The sequence below is a fragment of the Kwoniella dendrophila genome, chromosome 5 (genome assembly GCF_036810415.1).
Source record: "Kwoniella dendrophila CBS 6074 chromosome 5, complete sequence".
In the NCBI taxonomy this organism is placed as follows: Eukaryota; Fungi; Basidiomycota; class Tremellomycetes; order Tremellales; family Cryptococcaceae; genus Kwoniella; species Kwoniella dendrophila.
This window is the reverse complement of record NC_089480.1, coordinates 572074-599480: the sequence shown is the minus strand read 5'-3', so window position 1 is coordinate 599480 and position 27407 is coordinate 572074. Positions and strand designations below refer to the sequence as shown.

The following is a 27407-nucleotide window of genomic DNA, read 5'->3' as shown; positions in this document are numbered from 1 at the left end:
TTGTATTGCTAGTATTATCGAAATGTAGATTGGTCGTTATCAATGAAATTAAGGCAAATCGCATCGGTTAAACGCAGGAAATTAGGGAGCTTAGTACTTGACTTGATCATTCGTCCCCGTGAGCTAGTATAAGGTGCCAATGCCCATTCTCCCTCTACTCAAGGAAACTCTGATGCTAAGTTATACATATAGCGGTATCATTCTAATCATTCTATGAATTGTAAAATTGGTAAAAAACAATCTATACTATAAGCATTAAACTCATTTATAACCCATTTTAATCCATGAATAATATCTTTTTCTTTAGCTTTAAAATCGTCCATTTCATCTTGGTTCATATTCTTAAAAATATCAATTATGAGATTTGAAATTTCGTTTGGAGTTTGATAATCATTCATAATACATTTTCCAATTTGTTGTAAATCACATAATAAAGAATTGATTTTACTTATTTTTTCAATGTTTCTAAAGCTGATAATTTAGTTTCATAATTATTATAATTATTTGATTCTTTTAATCCTTTCTTTATAATTTTGACTGAATCTAATATCGTATTTGAAACTTGTCCAGAAATTTCATATCGTTGTGTGTGAATCTCTTAATTTTTTATATGTAATATTTAATTCTTTCCAACATGATTTACTTAAATAATCGAAATTTTTGGGAGGTGCTTTCCTTCTTTTTTCAGCTAATTCATCTTGATTTATTTGATATATAACGTTAAATTGATTTAATAAAGTTGGATTACAAGGTATAATCGATTTTACTATTTCTTTAAGTTGATCATGAGATAAATTATTCAATCGTTCATTGAATAATGATATCTCAGGTGATACCGAAGTTTGGTTCTGGATTTGAGTTTTAGCTCGTTTGGCAGAAGGAGCTGATATTGACATTGCGTTGAAAAGTAAGAATTATTAGCAAGGGCGATGATAGAAAGGTCACACTAAAGAGTTTCATACATCCACAAATGACGAATCATTTGACTTATAATTTTCATAGCACGCTGTACGGACTTTCAGCTCGAGAAAAAGTAAAGTAATTTCGCAGCGCGTCTCTTAAATCTCATGTTCAAACGCGTCGCGTCGTATGGGTTCTCTCCTTACATAGTAGCCATATGTATGTTAACTACTACTTTCCGTTTTCATGCTTTGACAATCGAGATAGATCTTAGGCGGATTCCATCGTGGTAGAACATGTACCTATAGTACTGGAAGGAAAGCTTATTATGAAACAGAATTTACACACAGAAATACATATATGTATAGCAATAATGATTGATCCCTTGGCATTATCAATGGGTTACAAATTTCCTCGATATGCAAATTATTTCCTTTATATCCGCTCATCGCCTTCTAACCTAACTCTACCTTGCTGCTGATTTATAGGTAGTCTACCAAACAACTTTTCCCACCAAGCTTTTCTCCTCTGATTTCCATTTTCATCTTGTTCTGTCCATTCCCTCAATTCACCTTCTACCCTATTTTCGTCGACTTCATTCGGATGTTCCCCTTCGTCTTCAATACGTCTTGAATTCAGTGGATCTTGTTCTTCTTCTTCTTCTGTTCTGGCTTCATATCCTTGATCATCTTGACCATTGATAATTGCTGAATCTATACTTTGTTGATCTCTGAATTTAGAATGACTCCATGAAAATCTTTTCAAGTGTCCCTTTACATGACGGCCATGTTCACCTTGTCCTCCTATTAAAGGAGAATTTGAAGTGGAAGTGATATTGCCATGATGAGGATGGAAATTGCCATCAATCGAAAAGCTACCTGATCTTAATGCGAAACCAGGTGAAGCAGCACCTAAACCAATGGAGAAACCTGTTGGAGCACCTTGAGGTAAAACATCAGGTATTAAAGAACCATATCTCATTCTATGATGATAATGCCTTCGTCTGGTCGTAGGTGACATGGGTGATGTTGGTGTCGAAGGATATTCAGGATTAGAAAATACTGATCTGTCAAGTATTTCTGGTGTCATAGAAAGTTGTAGCTGTGGATATGATCTTGTCATTCGATCTTGATCATTTTGGTTCATAGTACCTGACAACGAATCAACCCGATCATTCTCGTTTTGCATTCCCGTTGGTGATTCGGCTTGAGATCCATTTGGGAACATACTCTCTATTGGATCTTCATCTATGATCGACTCTGTGTCTGATTCTTCTTCTACCCAGGTACCCATGTCAACTCCCTGATCAGGTTGAACGGCCGATACTACCCATACTCCTAGTAATAAAATCGCTACACCAAGAGAAACGAATGTTATTTGTAGAGTCGATAATCTGGAGAATTGATCATAGAATACTAAGCCGTCTATGGAGGGAAACATGATTGGTCAGCTTATACTCATGTATATTAGACATAAATCCTAAACACTCTTAAGTTTATACGGCTTCGATAATGTTGATTGAAGACTAAAAGGAATGAAGAGTAGCGACAAATGACTTACCGAAAATACTGCTTAAATTAAAGAAACAAAAAGCCAATGGAGCAATAATAGCAGGAGAAGCGAAAGTCAAACTATAATTCAAATAGACCAATTGTAAGATAGCACAAATAATCAAACCGAAAACCAAAAACCAAGTTTGTATCTTCTTGAACTCATTTTCACCTTTTCCTGTTGTAAAGTAATTCAGCGTCAAAACTAATAGTTCGACAGCGGCTTTAGCTAAAACCAAGCACATTCCTGATAATGTTCCTGAGGCACAAGCAAAACCTAATCCACATAAAAATAATCTCCTTTTTTGTTTCTCATCCAATCCATCATTTGAATTGGCTATTTGATTTTCAGAAGAAGAAGATATTTCTAATGATGATAAGTTATGCTTCTTTTGTCTTGATTTTTTTCCATCATTATCATCTATATTAAATATACCTACTCCAGGATTGCTGATAAGTGGTTGATCAACTGAAGATATTGAATTTATTCGTTGCATATTCTGATTATTACCGGTTGATCGTGATTTGAAAGGTATAGCGGGTGAAGTAGGATGAGGTGATGCATAATTACTTGGAACGATTGAAATGGGGGTTGATCTACCTGAATCTGACGGCAACTGGATTTTAGACACCTGACGATGAACTTGATATGATATTATATGTGACTGTCAAAACAGTAGCAGTTAATGATCAGCCAAGCAGATGTTGCAACTTAAAAATGATCCATGTTTAATGGTTTGTAGATATAGAGAACGATGGGTAGTTAGTTACACTCACGATAATAATGACAGAAGCAGTTAAGAAACTAATTATAGTGAAAAAAGCAATAAAACTATTTCTTTTAAATAATTTTAAAATTTCATTTAAATTATGATGTTCTTCTTTTACAACACCAAAAATAGCAATTAAAACTGCACCTAAAGAAATTAAAAATGTACCAATTAACCAAATTTTACCAAATTTATCACCTAACATTAATCTAGCTAAAATTGCATTATACACTAAAGAAATTGCACCTAATGGTGCTAAAATTACTATAGGTAATGAATCTAATTGAAATATTGTTGAAAATATATTTGATATAATATAAATGCCAAATCCTAATAACCATAATGGTCTTTTCAAAGGTTTTTTACGTTGTTCTAAAGGTAATGAAGATTCAATTAAATGTGATTTACGTTGAATGGTTAATCCTATGTTTTGATTAAGTAAAAAACGTTAGATTGCTATCCTTCGAATGGACCATACCATAATTGATAAATAGTTAGAAAATAAAGCAAGTCGCTTCACTCACCTAGAGATTGCACAAATGATGATACCAATCCAACCAAAATAGCTACAAACACAGATACACCGGCCATATTGTTATCCAACAGTCCTACAATCCCACAGGCTGAAAAGAAAGAAGATAGATGGAGAGTAAATGACGGTCGTCACGCTTGTCGAGGGTCGTGTGATTAGCGTGTTCACCGTTGAAGTTCGAACATTAGGCCAAATTGTATACAATAATTGGGTTGATGTATATTTGAGAGATATTTTGGATAGATAGTGTTCAAGGTTCAACGATATCTATCTACCTTCCGAGCAGTATCATACAGCGCCTCCTACCTCACACGCGTTTCATGTTCATCGTTTCATCACGTGGTCAGGCTGTTCTTGGCGTCAGATAGTTCGAGACATATAGACCATCATCATCATTTGCTAAATGCTGTCATGCTGCTTATAAAAAAGCCTCGTTCGGTAAAAGTTGGTAATAATGATCACATATGTAACAGTCAAGCACGAAACAGAGAATTGTCCAAATAACTAATAGAATTAATATTATAGTGTGACTGAAATAACAACCTAACGAGAACATTACCATTCTCTTCTCGAAATGTACTGCGCATCTAATGCTCAACCTGAAACTTTCTTCTCATGCTGATCCCTATTTTGCCTTTCTTGGTTATAGATGACTAATGGCCAAACTGACTAATTAACCAACCCAGAATCTAGCCAAAGCCCCGGCTATATCTTTAACACTTTTATCAGATTTCATCTTACTTTTCCCACCTTTATCTTTTGATTTTTTACCATTAGTGTTAACTTGAATTTCGTCTTCAGATGAAGATATGCTTTTATGTTGTAAAGATGGTGGTTGTTGATTATTTGAACCTTTCAAATTAGATTTTCTATTTTCACCACTTGAATCAATACTTAATTTTGTTGAACTTCCTGTACCTGTTGAACCATGTGAACCACCTCCAGAAGTGATAGTATTGTTCAAGTTGGAATTACCTCTAGCTAAATTAGTTGAAGAACTTCCTGAAGCTCTCATACCACCGTTACTGGTACCGTTGCCGTTAATCATTCCACGCGAATTGGATATAGGTAATCCATGTATACTAGAAGCTCTCGATCCATTAGCATTGGTATTACTTCCACTTGTCGTACCCTCCCAAGATATAGATCTAGAACTTCCAGAAGGTGTCATACCACTCTTTAAAGCTGATGGAGGTAATTGTGAATTGCTATTATGGTGACTTCTACCACGATGATTTTCAGATCCGGAAGAATTACCTGTTAGATTGGGTCTGACAGGAATCTTGAAACTGCTGTTGCTACTTTCCCTTCGTCTTTCCTTTTCTCTTGATGTGTGATCAGGAGGTGGTGAATTTGCATAGCTTGATTCGTCCCAGAAAACAGTTTGTGATCTCGCCATTGATTTTCTTTCGGGTCTGACCGTATTAGGAGCAGAGCCTCCTTGTTGTGTATCTTGTCTATCTGGAGTTGTAGGTCGACCGGCCATATTCGCCATACCTGATGCTGTGGGAGGGTTGCTCATAGATGCTGGTCTAGGTCTCGCTTGATCACTTGATCTTCTGGCATATGCGCTTGATGGCGATGAGGGAAAGGAAGGTGGAGCGAATTCAGTTCTTCTGCCACTTCCACTAGAATCCCTTCTGCTTCTACCGGCAGCTGGCATGACTGGCATCGGCAGAGGGGAGTACTGTTGCATATGCATACTGCCGGATGTTGGGAATGGTGAATAGGCGGGATAATTCATACCGTTCATGTAGGACTCTGGTTGTTGAAAGAGCAATTCAGGTAGTCGAGTTTCTCCCATCATAAGCTTCTGGAAAGCCAATAATGTGTAATACGCTTCGTTACCGGCATTACCTAATGGAGCAAATGGTGCGATAGGTATTTGGAGAGTCTGAAGAAGTGCGCCAAGTGAGGTGAGGGGGACATGTCGATCGGGTATTCCTGGAACACCTTGACTTTGTGCTCGGCGCAAAAGATTGAGCTCCAAAGCCAAAACATCAAGGTGTAAGATGTTGGAAGGTAATGTGGATGACGCCGGCAGGGGAAGAGGTGCAGGTTCGCCAAGCGTTAGAAGAACAAGGGTATTCGCATGACTGTCGCCTTCCTGTGATGCGAGAGCACCAACGTTTGCACTATATAATGGTCAGTTAGATTTTGATGCTGCTGAAACGTTAAACCCACTCCAGAATCTTTGACAAATCCTTTTCTGCGACAAATCGACTGCTTCCAAAGGCATACGCTCGAGGATAGTTTGGCGGATTGGCGTTAGCTCGCTAAGGGGAAATCAGCGACGATCTGACAATAGAGTGAAAACATGAAACTCACCTTGTCGACCCACTCCTCCACTATATAATGGGATTTGCGATAGTTCTCGTCTGGTATAGGCGGCCAAACATTCTATATAGGTGGTCATGAATAAGCAAACGAGAACGATGAATGGTCTTTGAGTGAGGAAGAAGATACTCACAACAGCTCTCAGATTCGCGCATCTGAGCGTAGCTACTCCCACTTCTAAGACCAAACCTTTTCCATTCTGTGCATTACTGGATCCTTGAGTCCGACCTGTACCAGGAATAAGCCCATAAGGAGAACCACCTTTTTCCCACCAAGTAGATTTCACACAAGCGAACGTGTAGCCTACTCCATTATCCCTTACACCCACACCACCTGTATCCCGTTCTCCACTGCTTCCTCCGGCATAAAATAGCTGTTCGGCTACGCCAACTTCTCCCGCCCGGACACGAGTCCGTAAATAGGAAAGCTCAGCTGCCGGTAATGTTTGTGCCAATTTCTTGTATGATGCGAGATCTTTAATCGTTATTAGTCGTCTTAAGGATAAACTACGGGTCGGTACAGGATTTAATGGTAGTGTAGTAGGTGGATCTTTAGGTAAGGATTCTCCGAATCTGCGAGCAAGAGTAATTATTTAGCTTACGGTCATCCAGAAAGCGAAATGAGCACAAGCTTACCGAGTTCTGATCATCTTAGCGAACAATGCGATTTGTTCCCTCCTCACAGCTATGTGTGGTTTCCCCGTATTACTATCCACAACCACTACAGCATGTGATAAAATATCAGCCTAATCACTCGAGAACAGAGGAAAGAGGACTTACCCATAACTTCCCAGCCAAATCCCAAGAAATCATTGAAAGTGGTAAAATAGCCTCCCCATGATTTATCCCACCAATCGGTATTCGAAGATTCGAATAGTCCTCTGTTACCGTCATCAGCTCAGTTGATATAACATCATATTCTAGCGTTTTATCAGCACTCACAGATAAGCAGCGTAAATGGAGTGTAAATCAACATCGAAATCTATAGCATTCCCATATTTAGTTGCGTCTGCCATTTTCAATTCTTCTTTTTACCAGAAAACCAATGTGCTGAATATGCCTACGACTACGATTTTGTCTTTTTATGAATTATTGTTAATATATTGTGTACAAGCTTTCGAACGACTGGCGAATAGATTGAAGTGAGGATACTGGAAAAGGAAGGACAAAGGATTTGATGTAGTTGGCAATATTGTACTGCAGCTAAAGGAACTTTGACAATAATCTTGATGCTCAAACCAAAAAGAAAAATAGTCTATGCGTTATCCTTTACGTCTTGATGCTAATTATGTATGCTGCTGCGAGAATGTCGGTGAGGGATAGACAATGGTAGTGAAGATCGATATATATATACCGATGACCGAAACACGTGAAATATAGAAAATTATTCTGTGAACAAGAAAGAAAGGAAGACGGAATTGTGCAATGCGATACTGATGTTGATGCTGATGCTGATGCTGATGATATTATTGTGATGATGCTGTTATGTGTATATGTTAAACCGATAGGAGATATGATTAACGAATGAGTGAGTGAGTGAAACGTGATGTTGATTTTGATGTAATATGACAATGCTGTAGCGTGTGAAAAAAAAAAACTAAGATAGAAGCGTCGTTGTCGCTATGAAACCCGATGAAACGATTATTGGAAAGGAAAAGAAGCCTTTGAAGAAAGGATATTAGATAATGGAAGATGAAAGGTAGTAATGGTATTATTGGATGTGATCAATTAGACTAAAGTAAGACAAAGCAGTAGTGGTGATAACAATAATGATGATGATGATAAGTTTTGAGTGAAAAATAGATTGATAGAAAACCCGAAAAATTATACAAAGTAGTTTAAGATAGACTGAATGGAAGCTGAAAGGGAAAAAAAAGGAAAGAACCGTGATTAAGGATTATAGAAAATAGGTTATTATTATAGGACTATATTATTATCGTTATTGATCTAAGGTATCATGTTGTATGTTGTACTATAATAAGAACGCACGGTCCTATTTAGCGGGAAAAGATATACAATACAAAATACAATACAATATAATATATAGATATATAATGGGGATTATCGATCAACGTTGTTTCGTTGTCTTGATGACAAGACATTCGTTGTCCTGTACTAGTACCTTACCCGGCATTCGAACGGATTTTGCCGCTTTGCATAGTACGACAAGATTTACGATGATCAATTTCGTTGACCGATGGGAACAAGGAAAACAAGGAAACAAAGTAATCTTAAAGAAAAAAAAGTTATTCGCGTTCGCGTGGCTTGGCGTTTTTTAACGTTGATTTGATGATCACATCTTCTTGTTAAAAAGTACTCAAGTACGTGTATCATCTCTTGGAAGTAGAGTACGTGTCATAATATCATGCATATATCTGCTGATTCCATTGTGTTCATCTCATTACGACTACAAACATTACATCTAACATGATCATACCATGAGCGAAAGTAACAATTTATGATTCACGCCATCATTACATATGATAACGCTAACTAAATTCGATGAATTCGAGTTAAAGCTAAGTCATTTTGGGATAGGTTGTTTGATCATAGGAAAGGAACGTGTTTAGCATTTATAGGATTAACCTTTTATCTGTGTTTCAGGTTAAAAATGATGAACCGATTATAAGTACAGTCAGAGTACCCGTACAACCGTGTCATGTCCTTGGACGACTTGTTCTTATAATAACGTAATCCCTGAAACACAGCCGCGCGAATCGAGCTAAGGCACAGCATCATCCCGGTCATCTGGATCATTGAAAACCACGTCAAATATAAATATAAATATGATGTATTCAGTTCGCAGATACTCTTCATCGATGTTACTTTAATTTGACTTGATTATTACTTATGTACGGTCATGCATATTGCTGACTAGAATTAAAGATATAAAACACCGTTCCTAACCTCATCTCCCTTTCATTGATCCAGAAATGCCAATGACTTCAACATTTGGCATTCATTTCAATTATTCATCAAGCAAGAGTATCTCGTAGGGCTCATGATTGGTTTAGCACACTGATATACCAGGTGCATCTATCGTCAGTATCAAAAGACAAGCATACTGAAACTTATGACAGTATAGTATCGGTAACACGGAGAAAGGTTGACTGCAGGGATGAATAATCAAAGGTAGTCATAACAATGTTGATTAGAAACGACTGAACCTTTTTTCCAACATTGTTTCAGCTCAACTGATGTTACTAGACCCATCATTATGTTGTTGATTTCTACAAATTCAGGTGAACTAGCGTTGTCTATTGTACTCGTGGTTTTACAAGATTGGATTAATCACAAAGTGTTTATCGACTCAAACAGTAACTAAAGACTCTTCAATATACCTCGCGAATCAGTACAATTTCCACCGTATAGTTATACAGAGCACACGGATACCACCGAAATCATATACATAAGGAATATAAATATCCAAACTGGATCAAGCAATTGGGACTCTCAAGCACAACATAGCAATATCTCTCTCAATACCGACTCCTCTTTGTCAGAAATGAGGCATTTCCACCGACAATTTGCTGTACTTTTCGCCTTAGCCTTGGGAGCATTGGGTGTTTCTACCAGTGCCCCTCCTGTTATAGATGGTGCGGCTACTTTCAAGACGCTCTCAACCACCCATAATTCAGACTCTACTATGACTACAAGAGACTTCATCTTGACGACTACCGGACATACCCCATCAACAACCTCCATGAAGGCTAAGACGCATGTCAGCTCAGAAGACGAGATTGATACTTACACCGCTCCCAGTACAGATAATGAGAAGCCTGGTACAACAGCTACAGAGCTTACAATACCAGAAGCAACAGAAGATCCTCCGGAATCAGCTCTGAACGCTGTTCAAATGATTACTTCGATACCACCTTCCACTTCTACTTATAATGTCGCTTCAGAGTTAACATCAAAAGCGATATCCACCAACCTTGCCACTTCATCAACAGAAACATCTACTCGAACTGAATCCGATACTACCTCTGCAGCTGAATCTACACCTACAGCGGAAAATACTCCAGAACCACCAAAAAGTGTACAAGCCATACAAACAACCTCCGATATCATCTTCACCGATATAATCGATACATACACCTCATCTAGCGTCAACGCCGTCGAGACCTCTTCAAGTGATACGCCGTCTCCTCCATTGACTGATGTTCCTTCACCTACAGATCCTCCCCCTTCTCCGAACCCCAGTACGTCCACAATCAGTCATTTGATCACCATGACTACTACCATATACGACCAACCACTTGCTTCCGATAAACAGGGTTATACATCTGCATTTACAGTGATAGACGGTAATACACTATATCAAGTATACGGTGGTACAAGTAAAACTTGTAAAGCTCGTCGTTCTGCAATTCCCCGTCAAACAGGTAGTGCTGATAGTAGTGGTGAACAGCTGGAAGGACAATGGTTAAAGGCTGTGCCGGTGAAACACAAAGGTTAGCATAAGATCAGAAATAATCTCCTCAAAAGATTTATATTTAAGAATGCAGCTCGGTCCACGAGCTAACCGAGGTGATTGATGACTTTCACAGCCACGCTGTTGTAGGTTGCGTCCTGATATAAGAGATGTATGTAAAGCTAAGCAAAATGCATCAACAAGCATACTTATCTTGTATCCATTGTATAATGCATCTGCATCGTAGTCCTGTCTCGCTCATGCTCTTCTGCTTCCTTCTTCCTTCTTGCTCACTTTTTCGTCAAGCGCAGCAAGGTTCTTACCGCCGGGAAAAGGTACAAGTGACTTAGTTTGTTGATGTTGAAGGAGAAGTGCGACGCGTTCCCCATACTATACAGATTTACCCTTAAAATCACATATTACCCATCAAAGTTAAAACAGGACAAATTCATGAGACTCAGCATTCAAGCTAGCCATTTTATATCATTGATCTTCGTTTTTCTTGTCTTTGATTCCAATTATGATAGTACAAAGATGTCTCAATTCTCTTGACTTGGACATTGATCAAACAATTAGCCGAAACAATACTCAGCCTTTTCACTGAACATTCATATTACCTAAAGATGGAAGGGGAAACCACTCCTGCTCCTCTAATACAACCTCTCACATCAGCTCCTTCACCTATACTTCTCGATACATTAGTACTTCTAGTACTTCGAATAGTATATTTCTTCTTATCTAGAAAGTTTCTATTAGCTGCTGTAAATCCAAGATTAAGAAATATATCAGCTCCTGAACAATTATTACCATCAACATCGATCTCAAAGCCTTCCAATCTAAATACACCAAGGAGAGGAAGTAGAGTGGTAGGCTTGGATGGTGGTATAACAGCAGAATCAGATTTAGATACAGAAGATGAAGCTTTATTAGGAGATGGTCTAGATACTCCATTATCCTCTTATCCCGGTACACCAATACGTAAAGATTCCAACATTAATTTACCTGAACTAAATAACAATAATAATAATAGCGGCAGTAACGGTTCTAGCTCGAAGAACTACTATCCTAGACCTGAACCTTACTTAGGTTCATCATCGAATACAGGATCAGGTTTAGGTTTAGGCTTAGGACTTCATAGTAACAATGAATCAAGTTTGGATCTGAATGATAATAATAGTAATAATGGTGGTCTAGAATCAGGATCAGGATCATTACCATATATACCAAAAGATAATGATATAGAACTACAACAATTAGGACAAAAATTGAAAGATGCAGGTTCAACTGTATCCAAAAAGGTCTTACAATTATCTCATGGGAACTCTAATAGTAGTAATAGTAGTAGGAATAGGAATAATAATTTACAAGGAATAGGTAAAGCAAATAAAAAAGCAACAAAAGGATTACATAGATTTTCAAGGATTTTATTTGGAATTTGTTTTGCAGAAGGTTGTAATTTACTTACTTTGGTCATCTTTCATGCTATTGGTATATTACATTCCAGGTCAGTCAGACTATTTCTCTTTCTCTGAGTGGATGGTTGTTACTTCCTATTAACCTTACTACCCTTTTTACAGATCAAGAAGAGTCAACTTCTCAGTATCTTTACATGTCATCTTGGCGATAATATTACTGGTAGTTCCTCTAGTCCAATGCTTGTTGCTTACATATAGATCAAGAGGTAAGCTTTCATAGTTCCATATGCAAATATCAGCTGACTTTCGTCTTTAGATACCTCATCATTATCCACAACTCCTTCGAGATCCTCTTCTATCTCATTTACTTCTCGTTTCCTCATTTCCCTTATTCCCTTTACTCTGTACATATTCCTCTTCACCAGAATTCCACCCTACATTACAGCTATACCTATAACGCCTGTGCCCATCTTACCTACCCCAGTACTTGAAGTAAATGAACCATCTTCTACAGCTGGTACGATTGACGAAGCGATTGTACAGTGGTCAACATCAGGTCCAGAAGGCTGGGAACAAGGTGGATGGTTAGCTCCAAGTCTAGGTAGAGTGGTCGTGTTAGGTGTATTGGTTCTAGGTAGTTTGTCAGGTTTCGGTGCTGTAAGATCAGCTTGGAATTTCTTTGAACATACCATAGGTACAGGAAGGTAAGTTGCTTTCTCTGCTTACTTTACCCTTTTGAACGGAACAAACTGAGATATATTTTGATTCTCTTTAAACCAGTCGATCTCTTACGGATAATGATATATTACAAGCTGAAAGATCTTTGTATCGCGTAAGGCATGATTTAGTGACTAAAAGAGAAGAAATAGCTCGTGTAGCAGACGCTTCAGGTATAAGTACACCTGTAAGAGGAGGTTGGATGGGCAGAATGTTTGGCAGTCAGAATCAGGGTGAGTCCAAACCTTTTTGATGTGCGTTGATCATCTCTTTCGAGCTGATGAATGATCCTGCTTAGAGGCAATATCTTTACAGGCTGAATTGAGCGGACTGAAAACAATGGAACATCAAGTTTCAAAATCGCTTAAAGCTATGAAAATTCGAAAGGTGAGTGAATGCGTAAAATATTGTATGGTTCTTTGGCGATTTTGTTGTTGATATGATCTTTTTATAGAAACATCAAGATTTTGGACAAACTTTACGTGGACAATTTTACAATTTGTTTGGATATGTCTTTGCTATATATTGTGCAGCTCGTTTGATAATGGTAAGTGAGAGACTCGATTCAATAACGAAGATATCATAAAATGATGATAATAAAATTTTTCAGTGTTTACCTTCATTATTCTTTGCACCATTAACAAGTTCACAAAAAGCATCAGAAGATGTAATAGAAGAAGGTAAAGGAAATACGAATGGTGATTGGATATCATTCTTATTAGCTTTAGCTATATCAAAGTTACCTGCTGGATCAATTGATATAGATGTACCTTCTTGGTCAAGATCAATTTCCATTATTTTAACTGGTGTTTTGATTTTATCTTCTTTAGCTCAAGTCATGAGAAATTTAAATAAGGTTTTAAGATTAACATCTAAATCCGTTGGTGCGGGTTTTTTGTTATTAAGTTTAGGTCAATTATTCGTAGGTAACATTCAATCTGCAAGCAATTCTTTATACCTACCTATATGAAGGAAAGGTAGTGTACCGAAACTGATCATAATCCATTCTGATTTTGATCGTATAGGCAACATATGTTATCTCACTTCTTGTTCAATTGAGAACCTCATTACCACCAGAAGACTTGAACATCAATATTAATCCTTCTACACATTTTGATCAGTCTCATGCGCAACAACAACAACAACAACAAACTGATCATTCATTATTATCAAGTTTACCTGATTTTAGAGTTTTTGGTAGATTATTTGATATTACTTTTTTATTTGCTGCTTTATCAACAGCAATTTATAGATATATAGCAATGAAAATTAATGGTGCTGATGATGTAGGCGAAGTTTATAGATATTAAAATCTGAAATGAATGACAATGGACATTCATTCGATAACTTTTGGGCTATTTCGTTCGTTCGTTGACTATTCAAGTACATTGCCTCGTCACTATTTGTCATATAGATGATCATTATGCATTATAAATTACAACATTTATTTTGTACAAATTCAGAATATAAGATAAATCACTCAGAGAAGACATATGTTGATGGTGCAAGGTATATAATGCAGGTGAGGATTAAGTCTATTATTGTTTATTGTTCGAATTTGATTTGTCTATATCTATAGTATTAGGAGAGGGATTCCAAATTTCTTTTAATTCGTTTTTAATCATCTCATCTGATTCACTACCATTCCTTGCTTTCAAATTTGCATTTATAGTTGCGAATTCGTTATTTTGACTGTCTTCAATGTTATCTTCGACTTCTGATACACTGGCTTCAGTATCATTTTCCGTATCAACGTCTAGGTCAGTTGCCCAATCACTATTTATACTTGTACTAGGATGATCTAATGAAGGTTGATCTGGTAGTTGGATCTGATAATCGTCGGTCGTAAAAGGTGAAACCTCATCTGTTGGAGGTGAAGAGGATAATAAATGTCCATTATGAAAGACTTGACTGGACCTTCTGGGATTTTGAGAATTACTACTGTAACTAACATGATCGTATTGAGGTTTTGGTGATGATTTTGATTTTCTCTGTTTATCGGTTGTATCAATTATATGTAAATGAGAGCTTTTTGCTAACTTTCTCATTGATCCATTATGTCCATTACCACCACCACCACCACCACCACCACCTGCATTAGGTTTACCCATCGGAGTAGGATTTGATGAGGATAATAACGATGAGGACCCCATTTGTCTCGGATTTAGCAAATTCGAATGTATATGTCCATTTGGTATAGGCGATCTGATTGAAGTAGATGATGTAGAGGAAGATAATGGAATTTGATCTGTTGCTGAGACTGAGCGGATATTGTTGTTTGTTATACCAGGGGGAAATCTTCGTTGTCTTAAAGAAGATGAAGTTGGTGTACCAGATCTTCTAGGGCTACCATAGTTTGAATTTGATTTATTATGTGATCGAGTTTTATTCGTTGGAGTATTTGAAGAAGTAGCAGTGTTATTCGTTGGAGTAGGGGAAGTAGGGGAATTTGCTCTATCGAAACCATTATATTGATGAGTTTGACGAAGTATATCATTTATATCTGAAAGACTCTTAGGTCTACCTTGACCTATAATAGCAGGTGGTCTACCTATTCCCATATCAATTTTTAATCCTGTTAAAGGTCCAGAAAAGCTCTTTCTACCATATATACTTCTACGTCTTTTAGCTTCTGCTAATAATGGTTTGAGTACAGCATCAATCGTTGAACTTCGACTAATCACTCCAAGTATTATGATGATAAACATAACGAATAATTGTGCCAAACCACGTCGCCGTTCGTATCCGAGCTATTCATCTGTGATGAGCATTATTCTCGATGATGAGGTAGATAGTCATAACTCACTTCTTCAGCTAATCCTCTCATCTGAGATTGTAAAATCTTTCTTTCTTCCTCAAATGATGATCTCTGTTGTTCAAGCTGAGATATGATTTTACCTAATCTATCTTCTTGTCTCATGCGCTTCCAAAAATGTCAGCTTAACATTGTCTATCATGGACTAACAAAAAATAAGCTCACCTCTTGTTCCCATCTACCTCTATCTTCACCTTCCCAATCTCCCTTCCAGTCTTCCCATCCTTTTTCTACGCGAGTCAACATATGTCTCATGACTTTCGCTTGTTCTTCTATATATCGAGCTACCAGAGTAGAATTACCTTCTAAATCGTTGAGACGACGTATTATGAACGCATAGATAGATTCGGAAGAGTCGGAACGAGGCGGCGGACTTCGCGAGTAGGTAGACGAGGTAGTTGATGAGGTGGACGAAGGTGATGACGAGACACTAGACTCCCCTGCGATCTTAGTAGTAGCTTGGACGGTTGGCGGGGAGCTGGAAGTAGTACTATTGGCTGATCTGTGATCTGAAGCAGAACCAGAGGCCTGAGATGAAGCATTCGATGCGGAAGCCATTTTATTGATTAAAGCGGTGGATATAGTACTAGATGGTGCTGAAATTGATGACTTGGTTTTGACAGTTTCCTCAAACTTTGATAAAATAGCTGTCGCCGTCAAGATATCAGGAACTGTTCTACCCGCTTGTTCATGTAAAAGTTTTTCTAATGCATCTAATTCTTTCTCCCTTTCATGCTGTTTCATCTTTTCATCATTTTCCTTCTTCTCTTTCTCTTCCCTTTCTTTGATCCTCTTCTCTTCAGCTTCTTTCTCCTTTGCTTCATTTCTACCTTTTGAAGCAGCACTTAACCTCTTTTGTTCCCATTTAAAAGCTTCCATTTGATTCATACCATATACTTTTGCTTGTGATACAGGACAATAGTACTCTGTACCGTAATAAGAAGGGAAATCTAATCGTATAAATCGATGAAATGATGTGGGTTGAGATAAAGTGAAAGTCTATGATTTCAATGATGAGATCCAGTCATACATTTGAGTTATTCCCAGGTTTTAGCCCGTGTGTAGCAAAAAATATACTCACTTGAACACCTCTAACATTTTTACCTACAAAACTCCCAACTTCTTTCCATTTTGGACTTCTACCATTAACATCATCTTTTGGATCATCTTCAAATTCTTCATCATCTTCACCACCTACACTAATTCTAATTTCTCTTACTACACCACTAAAAAATTCCCAAATTGATAATTCTACCGCTTCAATTCTAATTTCATCACATAATTCAATTATAACCCAATGCTCTTTCGATTTACATGGTGTTAACATATATCTATCTCTTGATTTATGTAATAATGATGATGCATGTTGTGTTTGTGGTGAAGATGAATGTATACGTGCTGAACAATCAGGTGAAGCGTAATTATATCGATTATGATGATATACTACTGCAGCAGGAGAAGATGAAGAAATTGGCGGTGATGATGTGGTCTGCTGAGATGAGTTCAAACTGGTAGAAGTATTACTATCGTTCTTTCCTTTTACCTTGGAATGCTGAGAAGCGACCGATGAGTTTGATGACGACTTTGAAGAATGGTTTCTTTTGGGTTCATCAGGTGCTACCTCGGTAGGCGAATCCACAATCCCAAGGCTCGTAGAAGAACTATCCTCCTCTATCTGAGTTTCAGAAGCCCCTTCAGCCTCTTGAGAATCTCTTTCATCTTCCTCTGCTTGCTTAATCTTCTTCCATTCTTCAAAGCTGATGAATGGTTCAGGAGTTTCGATCGCTTCAGGAATAGCGGTACTATCAGAAGATAAAGTAGGTAGTGATTCCGGTTGAGGTTGAAGTTCCAGATCTCTATCATCATCCAAGCTGCAGACTTCAGCTGATTGTCGAAAGCTGGACCAAACGTCTAATTTGGTTGTTTCATGTTCAGAGCTGAAGGCAATATCATCCTGCTTGACATCGGTAGCTGAAGTGAAATCAGCGTTGGGATCGTCGGCTATTACAGAGGTTGTCGAAACGGTCGGATTGGTACCACTGGCCTGTGCCTGAGCTATGAGAGATATCAAGGCGTAGATGTAGGACCCAAGAGAACGTCCACGCATCTCGCTGACAGCCTTGAGAGCATCAGCGAAGGCTCATCTGGCAGAAGGTGATGTGTAAACTACATTCGAGAAACACATCAGGATATGAATTTATCCACGTCTCTATCATTGTTGTTGCAGCTACACCCTTGTCCTCGTCTCGGCATTCTCCGATACCATCGGACTAGTACTATTGTTTTGAGATTTGCTTCCGTTGATTGTAAGATAATACCCTGTTGTAAACATTGTGATGATCTAACTTTATCTTTCTTCCTCCTTCTTTCTTTCTTTCCTTCTTTTCTACCAATCATTGACCCGCTTGATCAAGGTGCCTTATGTAGTAAAGATCCAAACACACAAAGGCGTATATTCGAGCGTAAATCAATCGCAAAATCTTGAAATCGATCCTCTCAGTCATCGACTACCCTCGGATCTCGTTAAATGTTAATCAGTTAACTCGGTCAATATTTCCTTGGGACGGGGATTGGTTATCAAGGTTTCAATCTAGTATAGATCGTTGATGTTGTTAGAAATGATGATAATCATTTTCCTCAAGCAATGATCACATTAGACTTATCTGGTATTCAGATTGCGTCATAAATATGATCATCAGCTTACTAGATACATCAATATCGATTCGCTTTTAGCTTGTACTGTATACACAATCGGATCATGGATTCAAGATAGATTCCACGAAACACAAACTTTGTAAATGGATCTTATCATGCAAGCCATCTCACATTCATTCATCATTGATTTTCCACACAGACCATCATCTTCTTAGACCATCTTAAAACAGTACTAATTCTCGGTAATTTGGCCTCGACTACAACATCATGGATCCACTCCGCTACAAACGGACCAAAAGGGTTCAATCCCTCATTCTTTTATCATCTCATTCCAGCTTAAAATACGTATGCTTATGTAAGCCTGACAAACAAACGCAAGGGTGTTCAAGAGATTGATGGTGGCTTAAGATCAAATCATAAACCCTTACTTTACTCGGTCTATTGGATATCAACCTATCAGTATGATCAGTGCTTTCTGCAGCTTAAGACTTAAGATGTATAGAGATGTTCGCTTACAGCCGCAGCTGAAACCTGAAATAATGTTCTAGATTCGAATCTGCCGTCAAGCGTTAATACCGATCGGATGTAGAAATAGGATTTGCTTCCTGATACTCTAGGTTCAATCTACATTCATCATTCCTTTGATCTTGACCTTCTTTTTTGACAACCTCCCGTCCCGCATTCGCTCGGGCAGGGCCTGAAGTATTCTGAACTAGGGTGAAATAAGGTGATTAGACATAATTTAGATTTGTAGAAAAGAAGAAACAGGGTGAGTAGGATCATCAAGAGTAAGCTGACACTTCTGTATAATACAGATGACAAGAATCATTTGTTATAAATGGAAAAACATATAAAATGTATATAAAAGCATAAACCCAACTTCATCGAATTTAGAATATCTTGGAAATATTCTGTTTCTTTAGTTATTGATCTACATCTTTCAATAAACCAATCACTGTGAATATTTACTTCTAAGTTGTGTTAGCTAGGTAGCTACTGGGAATCAGTACCTGGACAAGCTGCTTGCAAATCAGGTCGAACCGGAAGAGACCTACTACTTTAGCCGACTTTCTCAAGATTTAATAAGGTGAAGAAGCCAAAATATGGCACCTAGAATACCATTCTTTAATCGGTAAGTCAGCATTTCATTGCTATTTCTTTTTCTCAGCTATCTATATCCCTTTTCAAGGTGCTATTCGTTCTCAATCGATATCACACCGCTTTTTGTTGAATTCTCGGTCATGCAACGTGCCACGAACCCTCTTTCCATTCCTTCTTCGCTATAATCATTCTTTTGTTCTTAACCCCCTCCTTTGGTCTAAACTTTTCTAGAAAAAAGGTACCATCATTCCGATTTTTTACGCTAGTGGTTTTACAACAGTTTTTTGCGCTAACGTATATCATTTATCTTTCAACCCTTATTGCTCAATCTCTCGGTCAAATCCATTTCCTTACTCAACTATGTCGCATTCAACTATCTTGAACTAGGTCTCGACAAAGTCGTGGTCAAGGTGATGTTCAGCAATATGAACAGCCTCAAGGACATTACGATAATCAAGCGCCACCACCTCAACCTGGTTTATTATCGTATATGCCACCAGTAGGCGACGAAGGTGAAGATAGCCCACCATCAGGAGTAAGTAAGATTTTCCTTATTGTCGTGTTTACCTCATGTTTCACTACTCCCTACTTCCTGGATTGGCAGTCCTACGATCATTTCGAAAACACGACCTTCATGTCAATTTTACTAAATGGACAAGGAAAGGTCTACCTAACACTAATTCTTAACCCTCTATCGAACTATCTTGTAAGCCTAGAAATCAGATCGTTCTCGCTAATATCTTCATACTATTGGTCATCTTGATCAAATAGGATTATGTTTCACCCTACGAATCAAATACGTGAGTTAAAGAGTATCTTCATAGTTACGATTTGAGTTTTTCCATCCATCTATACTAGCCATGAAACGTTTTTTGGATGTTGTCATCGTTCATTACCCCCGAAACAACGATTTATCGCTTTGTCTTCCCTTAAAATCTATCCCAATACATATTTAATTAGTTGAAACACAGACAATTAAGTTTCACGAAATTATATATATAAGTCAACTAACTTTTTGATGTTTTTCCATCGTTCCTTTTTCCGGTAATATAACCAAAATAACAAAATCCCAAAAAAAATTATCATATTGAACGATGTTGACTAAAAAAAGAGGCGAAAATAACCAAAATCAAAGTCAAATTGCAGATCGTCAACAATATGCAGGTGCCATAGCTGCTGATGTGGGTGATATGGATGAAAGATGGAATATCTATTATCAGTAAGCTGGAAATCTGTTTTCTCGATCAAATTACTTAACTTGAAAACCAAAAAAAAAAGCTGATCGGCTAATGTTCCGGATAGCTCTTTCTTGCTACATTCCTGCTTGCATTCACAATGCTATTGGTACAGAGATAGTCAGTCAACACTCGACGTATCCTCTAATGATTATAGATGTCTGACAATAAATGGTCTAACAGCTTGGTGGTTCCCAGAACCTGGAAGAAACGTGGAAACTTTATCTATGTTTACTGCTTCGAGATATCCGCCTGTAGAGTAAGTCATTCATGATAACGCCCAGCAGAGGTCAATTGAATGATGCTGATATCTCCGCAAACAGCAATATCAAGGTGAACTACGATTTCTGTTCGAGAAGAGTTCTACAGCTGACATACTTACTCAGTACTATAATATGCATTTGGTGAGTTGACCAAATAAAGTGTCAGTGCTAACAATCCTGAAGCCCGATGGCAGAATGTTAGAGAATGGTTAGTGCAGTATTATCATATATACTTATGTGATCGTTGGCTGACATTGATGTTGCGGATAGTCATGTTGTAAGTACTCCAATTCTGAGCCAGCGCTAACTGTTCAGTCGCTATATTGGACCAGACAACCCAGAAGAAGGTTGGTTAGGGGATTATGTCGGATGTGAGCTCGCTCCCAAGACCTTGTGCCCGCTTCGAGCTAACTGCAAACAATGAACAGATAATCTCAACTTAGTGACATTCGATATGAAAGTAATCGACCCTTCCTCTTGATTTCCGACTCAATCTATACGTTTACCAGCTTCAGTCTTATCTCGGAGAATTTCTGGACTTAGACATGTTAGCTGGCTGGAATGTTTTAGATAAACAGGCAAAAATGTAAAATCGATTGTGGTGAATAAGCTTATCATTACAAATAGGCCTAGATATTTACAGCCTTTCCAGGTATCTTAGACTGATGTCTGGATGTCTTGCGGGTAATGACCTTCGGCTTACTGACTTTGACCAATACTTGCAGTGTTCTCAACTTGAAATGTCGACGTAAGATAATTGTATATCGCTCACTGACCCTCTATACATAGATAAAAGTACTGTAATAATGCCAAGAATATCATATTATTACCTCTTTTTCTATCCACCTCTTCCTCTCTCATATCCTATTGAATAGGTCGATCACCCCATCTCCTATCTAACAAAAAAGCGATCGCTGTGCGTTCGTACTTCTATCCAAGCATCCCAAAATTCGAAAAAAGGATTCGACACTATGTCAGCTTCGAACCTCTCGTCACCTAGTCGATGGATCACGACTTTACCTCTACTCTTAGCTCCTTTAGTGGCGACAGCACCTCTTCCAGCTGATTCATCTCCTGCGACTCTTCCAACCCTTATCATACCTTATACAGTAATAGCAGAGGCAGCTACTGCTGGATATAATTCTGAACTTCTCACAGGTATCACAGCTATTCCTACAGCTACGGCTACAGCTACTGTCGGTTCTTTTGATACAGCTTCAGCCGATTCTAATTGGAACACGTATCCTACAGCCTTTCCAACACAACTTGATGAGACTTCTTCGGACTCTTCGATGGTTCCTGTGATCATCCAACCTGGAGACACATCCAACGATGCATATGCCCTTGGCCCAACTTCAACTTCTGGATGGGCATTACCACCAGCATTTTCTGATATGTCCCCCTTTCAAGTGAAGACGTATGCAGCAGGTAAACATAATATGGCAATTTTACAAGGTTCACCTGCACCATATAATTCCTCAAATACGACTGCAGATGGTGAACAACCTACTACTACTACAGGAGAACCTTGGGATACAACAAAAAATGCATTACAAATTCTATATCCTAGTGGATCAGTCAATCCTGGAAATTCACCTCAAGGTGGATCAGAATTTTATGCACAACCTTTAGATATAACTAAATCAACTAATGCAAGTTTAGAATACAGTATTTACTTTCCACCCGATTTCGACTTTGTAAGGGGTGGTAAATTACCTGGTTTATATGGTGGTCATAAAGGCTGTTCAGGTGGTAACGCAGCTGAAGAGTAAGCCAAAGCCTTCCTATACATATATCGATGATTTGCTTGAACTGACACTGATTTTTTCCCTCTGTTTTCAGTTGTTTCAGTACTCGATTGATGTGGAGAGCAGGTGGTCAAGGTGAATTATATTTGGTAAGTCAAATCGGGCTCCAATTATTTTATTTCATGCCAAGTGAATTATACTGATCCTTCCTCTTTTCCATCCTGTTTCATCTATCCAGTATGCACCAAAAGATAAACAGGATCCATCATTATGTCAAACGGGACCGAAATCAATTTGTGATGCAGCATATGGATTATCTATAGGTAGAGGATCATGGAAATTTGCTTTAGGTGATTGGACAACAATTAGACAAGATATATGGTTAAATACACCAGGTGAAAATGATGGTGGATTCAATATTTGGGTTAATGGTAAATTAATTTTAAATTCAAATAAAGTTAGATACAGAGAAAATTTAAATACTTGTCTAAAGCCTGAATCCTCTCAAGAAGATAATACTGCTTCAAGTAGTGGAGATATTTCATCAGCAATGATCAATACGATTGGTTTCGGTCAACCTGGTCAAAATACTTCTCTAATCAATAATGAAGATTGGCAAGTATCTGAACAAGCTTTCAACACTAGTAGTAGTGTACTCCCAGATCAGAGCACAAGTACAAGTACAATCCAAAGTATTGTTTCAACGACAACAGTAACTTCTACTATGCCTAAAATATCAGCTTATGCCACATCATATACTCAACCTTCTGTGTCAGCTTCTTCAAATATCATCACATCAATAATTTCCTCATCCTCAAGCGGATCAAGTTCAGCTGCAACTTCAACTATAACTTCCTCTGCTTCAGCTACCGTGTCTGGTCCGCAAAAACGTGATGACATGTTAACACCATCGGATATCGCAAATCAACGTGAAATGGTAATTACAATTCCTATAACCGATTCAATAGCTACAGTAACTACAACTACTACACCAACAGCTACAGAATTTATCACTGTACCTATAACCATGATGGCTACAGCTACAGCTACAGATACAATTACAAGTGAAGTCCAAGTTACAATTACACCTTCTGCATCAGTAAATACTGTTACAAATACTGTCTATATAACCGAATCAGATCAAGTACCTGTACCTACTACTACTGCCACTGCTTCTGTAGCCTCATCTGGATCAGACACTCAATTGAATAAAGGTATTTTGATCAATCCTCAGGAAGACGATAATCAAGCTTCATCTGCAGATTCACTTTCACAAGAATCATCTTCTTCAGATCAATCATCACCTATCATCTCACAATCGTATCAATCTCAAGATCCACAATCACAATCACAACTGAATAACAATCAACCTATAATCATACAATCACCTTCTAATTCCCAAACTCAAAGTCAGTCTTCTCAATCACCATCAGTATCATCCGATGATATAAGTACCAGTTCAAAAAACAAAAGTAGTGGTAATGGTAATGGTGATGGTTGTGGAGTAGGTTTTATAGGTCTATTTTTTTCAACATTCTTTGGTGGTCATGATCCAGATTGGGCAAGTCCGAAAGATCAATATACATATTTTAGAGATTTCAAAATGTGGACAAATAATTAAACTGAAATTCAATCTGGAGAACCATTTGATTCTCAACGTAGAACAAAAGAAAAACAAAAGAAACAAAATTGGCGATCTTGGTTGGTAACAATACGCGCTGCCGATACTGAAAACTTCTTGCAAATATCTGTTCATGCAGGAATTCAAGAAGAAAACCAAAAAAAAAGAGTGCCATGTAACAACGTGAAAAATTTCAGTAAACTGGTGAATTGCATATTGATGCGATGATGTGATTATGCATTATGTGAAATAATTACATTGTTCCTATTACAGAGTCTGTTTTTTGTGTATTATATATCTGATTAAATACCTCAACGTATTAAGTGTGTTGTATAACATTACTATTTCCTATTGAGAACCATTTATTTTTCATATCCTACTTCACCAAATCCTTGCCATTCTAAAACTTCTAACCATCTATGTACGTTTCTGAGATTCTCAATTAGGATTTTATGATTTTCTTCTAACAGTTCTGTAGAAGGTTTGTAATCTTTTGGTGGATTTAATGAAGATAGTAATTCTTCTTTTGACGATCTTGGAGGTGGTGTTAGTCCAGATGAGGTAGAAGATTTATCAAGATCATCGTCACCGTCATCGATATTAATATTATTATCATTTTCACCTTCACCCAAAGCTTTGACTTTAGCTGACAATGGAGTACTACCACTACCACTACCATTGACATTATTCATCAAATTTTTCCTTGACGATGAAATAGGTATGACAACCTCTAATAATGTCTTCTGTTTCAATTTTGATTTTGAGGGAGTTTCATTCTTGGAAGATTTTTTGGATGGTGTAGATGCAATAGTGGATTTTGTTTTTATAGGTGTTTTTGAAGGTTTGAGAGATTCGATATGTTTCTTGAATTTATACTCTAACCAATCAATCAACAATTTAACATTCTTCGATTTACCGAAATGATACCATTTCTCAACTTCATATTCAATATCAATGTTGTTCGATATTGGATTTACTCCATTTGCATTTCCATTTGTAGTTGTAGATGTTGATTCATTTATTTTAGGTTCAACACCTTTACCCCATACTAATAAACCTGATGCCCACGCTAAAGGTGGTTTAACATCATCTTCAACTAATCTAGGTGATAAAACGTAATATATCCTACCATTTAAATCTCTACCTAATGGTTCATGTCTTAATGCTCTTCTTGCTAATTGCGCTTCGAGATTAACGTTGATGAGATCTAAACGCATTTTATGTTCATGCATTTCTTTGTTGAACTGTAGTAGGTATGAGAAACATCAGCGACCAATTCAGGATACTTTCTGATAAGGGGAATGCAGATGTCATATGACAGATTGTAACGACCAGGATATATGGATAAACTCACCTGTTCCTTGTTGGTTTTAGTCTCAGCAGGAGATTTGGATTTTAGTATCGTTTCATTAAGCTTCTTCTTTTTTGATTCTATATCTAACAATTCTTTTTTGATAGCTGAATTATGTTTTCTCCTAAAATCGTTCTCAGGTACTAAATATTCCATATCATTCTTGATTTTAGGTGTAGTTAAAGTTCTTTCAGCTAAACCAAGTAACATTCTAATTATTTCATAGGGTTGTGGTATTCTTGATGCTCCAGTCCTCTTTAATGGTCCAGACTCAGTGGCCCAAGTTGGTGAAGGTTGATTATCACTAAGATCCAAAATTTCACGTAAAGCTGTATTATTCGCTTCTGCTCTATGATCTATGATTGGCGGTGGTAGTTTCAAGCTTAAAGGTTCAGAAAGTAAATTGTAAATGCCTTGAAATCTTGCTAGATCCGCATAATATCTTAATTCCTCACGAACATTGAACAATGTGTTAACAAGCTAACGGGTAATCGTGAATCAGATTTGTATCGATGTAAAGACAATACGGAAGAACTGAGCTCACGTCTTGATTTTCTGTACTCTGTAATTCATCTTTGATCATATCTAACATTGAACCGGCAAATAGCCGAACACTGGCTTCTGTCAGTGGCCTGTCAAAATCATCTATAGCAGGTAATGCTCTTTCAGAGAACGATAATGTTGCTCTGAATCTGAATAGATATTCTCGTAGCTAATTTGAGAATTTCAGCAGGCGAAGGAGAATGTATATGTGTCGTAAGTCCTTTAGTGATTGTTATAAATAATTGATTAATCGATGAACAAGACTTACCATAATTCTTTGTTCAGCTTCTTCTTTACCTAACTTAGTATAAACTTTTTCGAAAATTGGTGTTTCAGGTATAATTTCAGGTTTTTTCAATTTTAACTTTATTTTCTTCTCCATTTCTTTCCCTTTTTCTTTAGCCTTATCATCTTTAACGGTTTTCTTCTTCTTTTTTGTTGAAAGATCATGATTTTTACTACCTTTTTCTTTTAAATCTTCCTTATTTATATTTCCTTTTTTCTTCTTTTCAATTTCAACTACAGGTATATTTTTAGGTTTTGGTCCTGTTTTCTTCTTAGGTTTACCATCTTTTGTAATACCTTTAGGTGTAGAGGTTTCTAATTTTGATTTCTTTTCTTTGGGTGTTGTAGCTACAATTGATTCTCTTTGATTGATCATAATTTCGTCTCCATTTAGCTTTGATGGTCTACCTCTTTTCTTCTTAGGTGTTTGAGCATTATCATTCTCATCGTCAACTTTCTTAGCCTTTTTCGTTGGACTAATTCCTGCTTTCGCTTTTGCTTTTAATGAAGGTCTACCCCTTTTCTTCTTCGTTTCACCAGACTCTAATTCTAATTCTGTTAAATCTGTCATTTCAGATGTATTCCTAGAATCTGTAGCTACCACTATCTCATCATCATGACTATCATCTTTCACTACTTCAACTTCCGCTTTTGTTTTTGATATCACCTTTGGAGTTCCTGTATCACCATTGACCTTGGATGGTCTTCCTCTCTTTTTCTTAGGTGAATCATTATTATCTTCCAGTTTTGATGGAGTGTTGATACTATTAGATATTCTAGATGGTCTACCTCTCTTCTTCTTTGGTGGTCGTTGAATATCTAGATCTGATAATTCCGATGACGATTTACCAGGCGAATCATTTGAAAGGGCAGTTCCATTAACCATTGGTTCGCTTGCTCTAGCTCTTTTCTTTCCTTTACCAATTAATCGTTCGTCTGGAACATCTTTATCCTTATCGGAAGACGATAAACTGCTTAAATCCGATACCATTGATTTACTTGATATAGGTTTGTTATTACCGTTGACCACTGTTGTTGATTTTGATTGTGGGTTTGTCATATTTCGAAGTCTACCATAACATCCATATGCAAGGGACTGGTCTTAAAGTGTGAAGGATCGATATTGACGAGATACGAGCTATGAAATGAAGAATTG

At 37.4% G+C, this 27407-nt stretch overlaps 10 protein-coding genes across 10 annotated transcripts; 5 read left to right on the top strand and 5 right to left on the bottom strand.

Moving 5' to 3' along the window:
* Positions 1-448: 448 nt before the first annotated feature.
* On the bottom strand, positions 449-896 carry L201_004063 (uncharacterized protein; the record flags this gene model as incomplete). The annotated part of the gene is made up of 2 exons (XM_066219811.1): positions 449-597; positions 644-896. The coding sequence occupies 2 exons, from the start codon at positions 894-896 to the stop codon at positions 449-451; spliced, it is 402 nt and encodes a 133-aa protein (XP_066075908.1).
* Positions 897-1335: 439 nt separating this feature from the next.
* Positions 1336-3811, bottom strand: L201_004062 (uncharacterized protein; the record flags this gene model as incomplete). Its single annotated transcript, XM_066219810.1, has 4 exons — positions 1336-2324; positions 2461-3115; positions 3228-3643; positions 3745-3811. The coding sequence occupies 4 exons, from the start codon at positions 3809-3811 to the stop codon at positions 1336-1338; spliced, it is 2127 nt and encodes a 708-aa protein (XP_066075907.1).
* A 614-nt stretch (positions 3812-4425) lies between these two features.
* Positions 4426-7104, bottom strand: L201_004061 (uncharacterized protein; the record flags this gene model as incomplete). The annotated part of the gene is made up of 7 exons (XM_066219809.1): positions 4426-5887; positions 5937-6028; positions 6081-6152; positions 6223-6661; positions 6725-6809; positions 6869-6969; positions 7031-7104. The coding sequence occupies 7 exons, from the start codon at positions 7102-7104 to the stop codon at positions 4426-4428; spliced, it is 2325 nt and encodes a 774-aa protein (XP_066075906.1).
* A 2489-nt stretch (positions 7105-9593) lies between these two features.
* Positions 9594-10547, top strand: L201_004060 (uncharacterized protein; the record flags this gene model as incomplete). The annotated part of the gene is made up of 1 exon (XM_066219808.1): positions 9594-10547. One exon carries the CDS (start codon positions 9594-9596, stop codon positions 10545-10547), a length of 954 nt encoding a protein of 317 aa, XP_066075905.1.
* Positions 10548-11125: 578 nt separating this feature from the next.
* Positions 11126-13944, top strand: L201_004059 (uncharacterized protein; the record flags this gene model as incomplete). The annotated part of the gene is made up of 8 exons (XM_066219807.1): positions 11126-12006; positions 12080-12183; positions 12234-12621; positions 12698-12867; positions 12933-13021; positions 13089-13181; positions 13245-13556; positions 13660-13944. The coding sequence occupies 8 exons, from the start codon at positions 11126-11128 to the stop codon at positions 13942-13944; spliced, it is 2322 nt and encodes a 773-aa protein (XP_066075904.1).
* Positions 13945-14172: 228 nt separating this feature from the next.
* On the bottom strand, positions 14173-17556 carry L201_004058 (uncharacterized protein; the record flags this gene model as incomplete). The annotated part of the gene is made up of 4 exons (XM_066219806.1): positions 14173-15384; positions 15441-15557; positions 15615-16448; positions 16531-17556. The coding sequence occupies 4 exons, from the start codon at positions 17554-17556 to the stop codon at positions 14173-14175; spliced, it is 3189 nt and encodes a 1062-aa protein (XP_066075903.1).
* Positions 17557-19207: 1651 nt separating this feature from the next.
* L201_004057 (uncharacterized protein) lies at positions 19208-20009 on the top strand (the record flags this gene model as incomplete). Its single annotated transcript, XM_066219805.1, has 3 exons — positions 19208-19236; positions 19593-19740; positions 19977-20009. The coding sequence occupies 3 exons, from the start codon at positions 19208-19210 to the stop codon at positions 20007-20009; spliced, it is 210 nt and encodes a 69-aa protein (XP_066075902.1).
* A 290-nt stretch (positions 20010-20299) lies between these two features.
* L201_004056 (uncharacterized protein) lies at positions 20300-21184 on the top strand (the record flags this gene model as incomplete). The annotated part of the gene is made up of 8 exons (XM_066219804.1): positions 20300-20424; positions 20508-20560; positions 20624-20699; positions 20764-20773; positions 20827-20844; positions 20887-20911; positions 21036-21074; positions 21132-21184. 8 exons carry the CDS (start codon positions 20300-20302, stop codon positions 21182-21184), a joined length of 399 nt encoding a protein of 132 aa, XP_066075901.1.
* A 490-nt stretch (positions 21185-21674) lies between these two features.
* L201_004055 (uncharacterized protein) lies at positions 21675-24072 on the top strand (the record flags this gene model as incomplete). Its single annotated transcript, XM_066219803.1, has 3 exons — positions 21675-22471; positions 22546-22600; positions 22690-24072. The coding sequence occupies 3 exons, from the start codon at positions 21675-21677 to the stop codon at positions 24070-24072; spliced, it is 2235 nt and encodes a 744-aa protein (XP_066075900.1).
* A 362-nt stretch (positions 24073-24434) lies between these two features.
* On the bottom strand, positions 24435-27311 carry L201_004054 (uncharacterized protein; the record flags this gene model as incomplete). The annotated part of the gene is made up of 4 exons (XM_066219802.1): positions 24435-25316; positions 25427-25903; positions 25968-26135; positions 26235-27311. The coding sequence occupies 4 exons, from the start codon at positions 27309-27311 to the stop codon at positions 24435-24437; spliced, it is 2604 nt and encodes an 867-aa protein (XP_066075899.1).
* Positions 27312-27407: the final 96 nt, after the last annotated feature.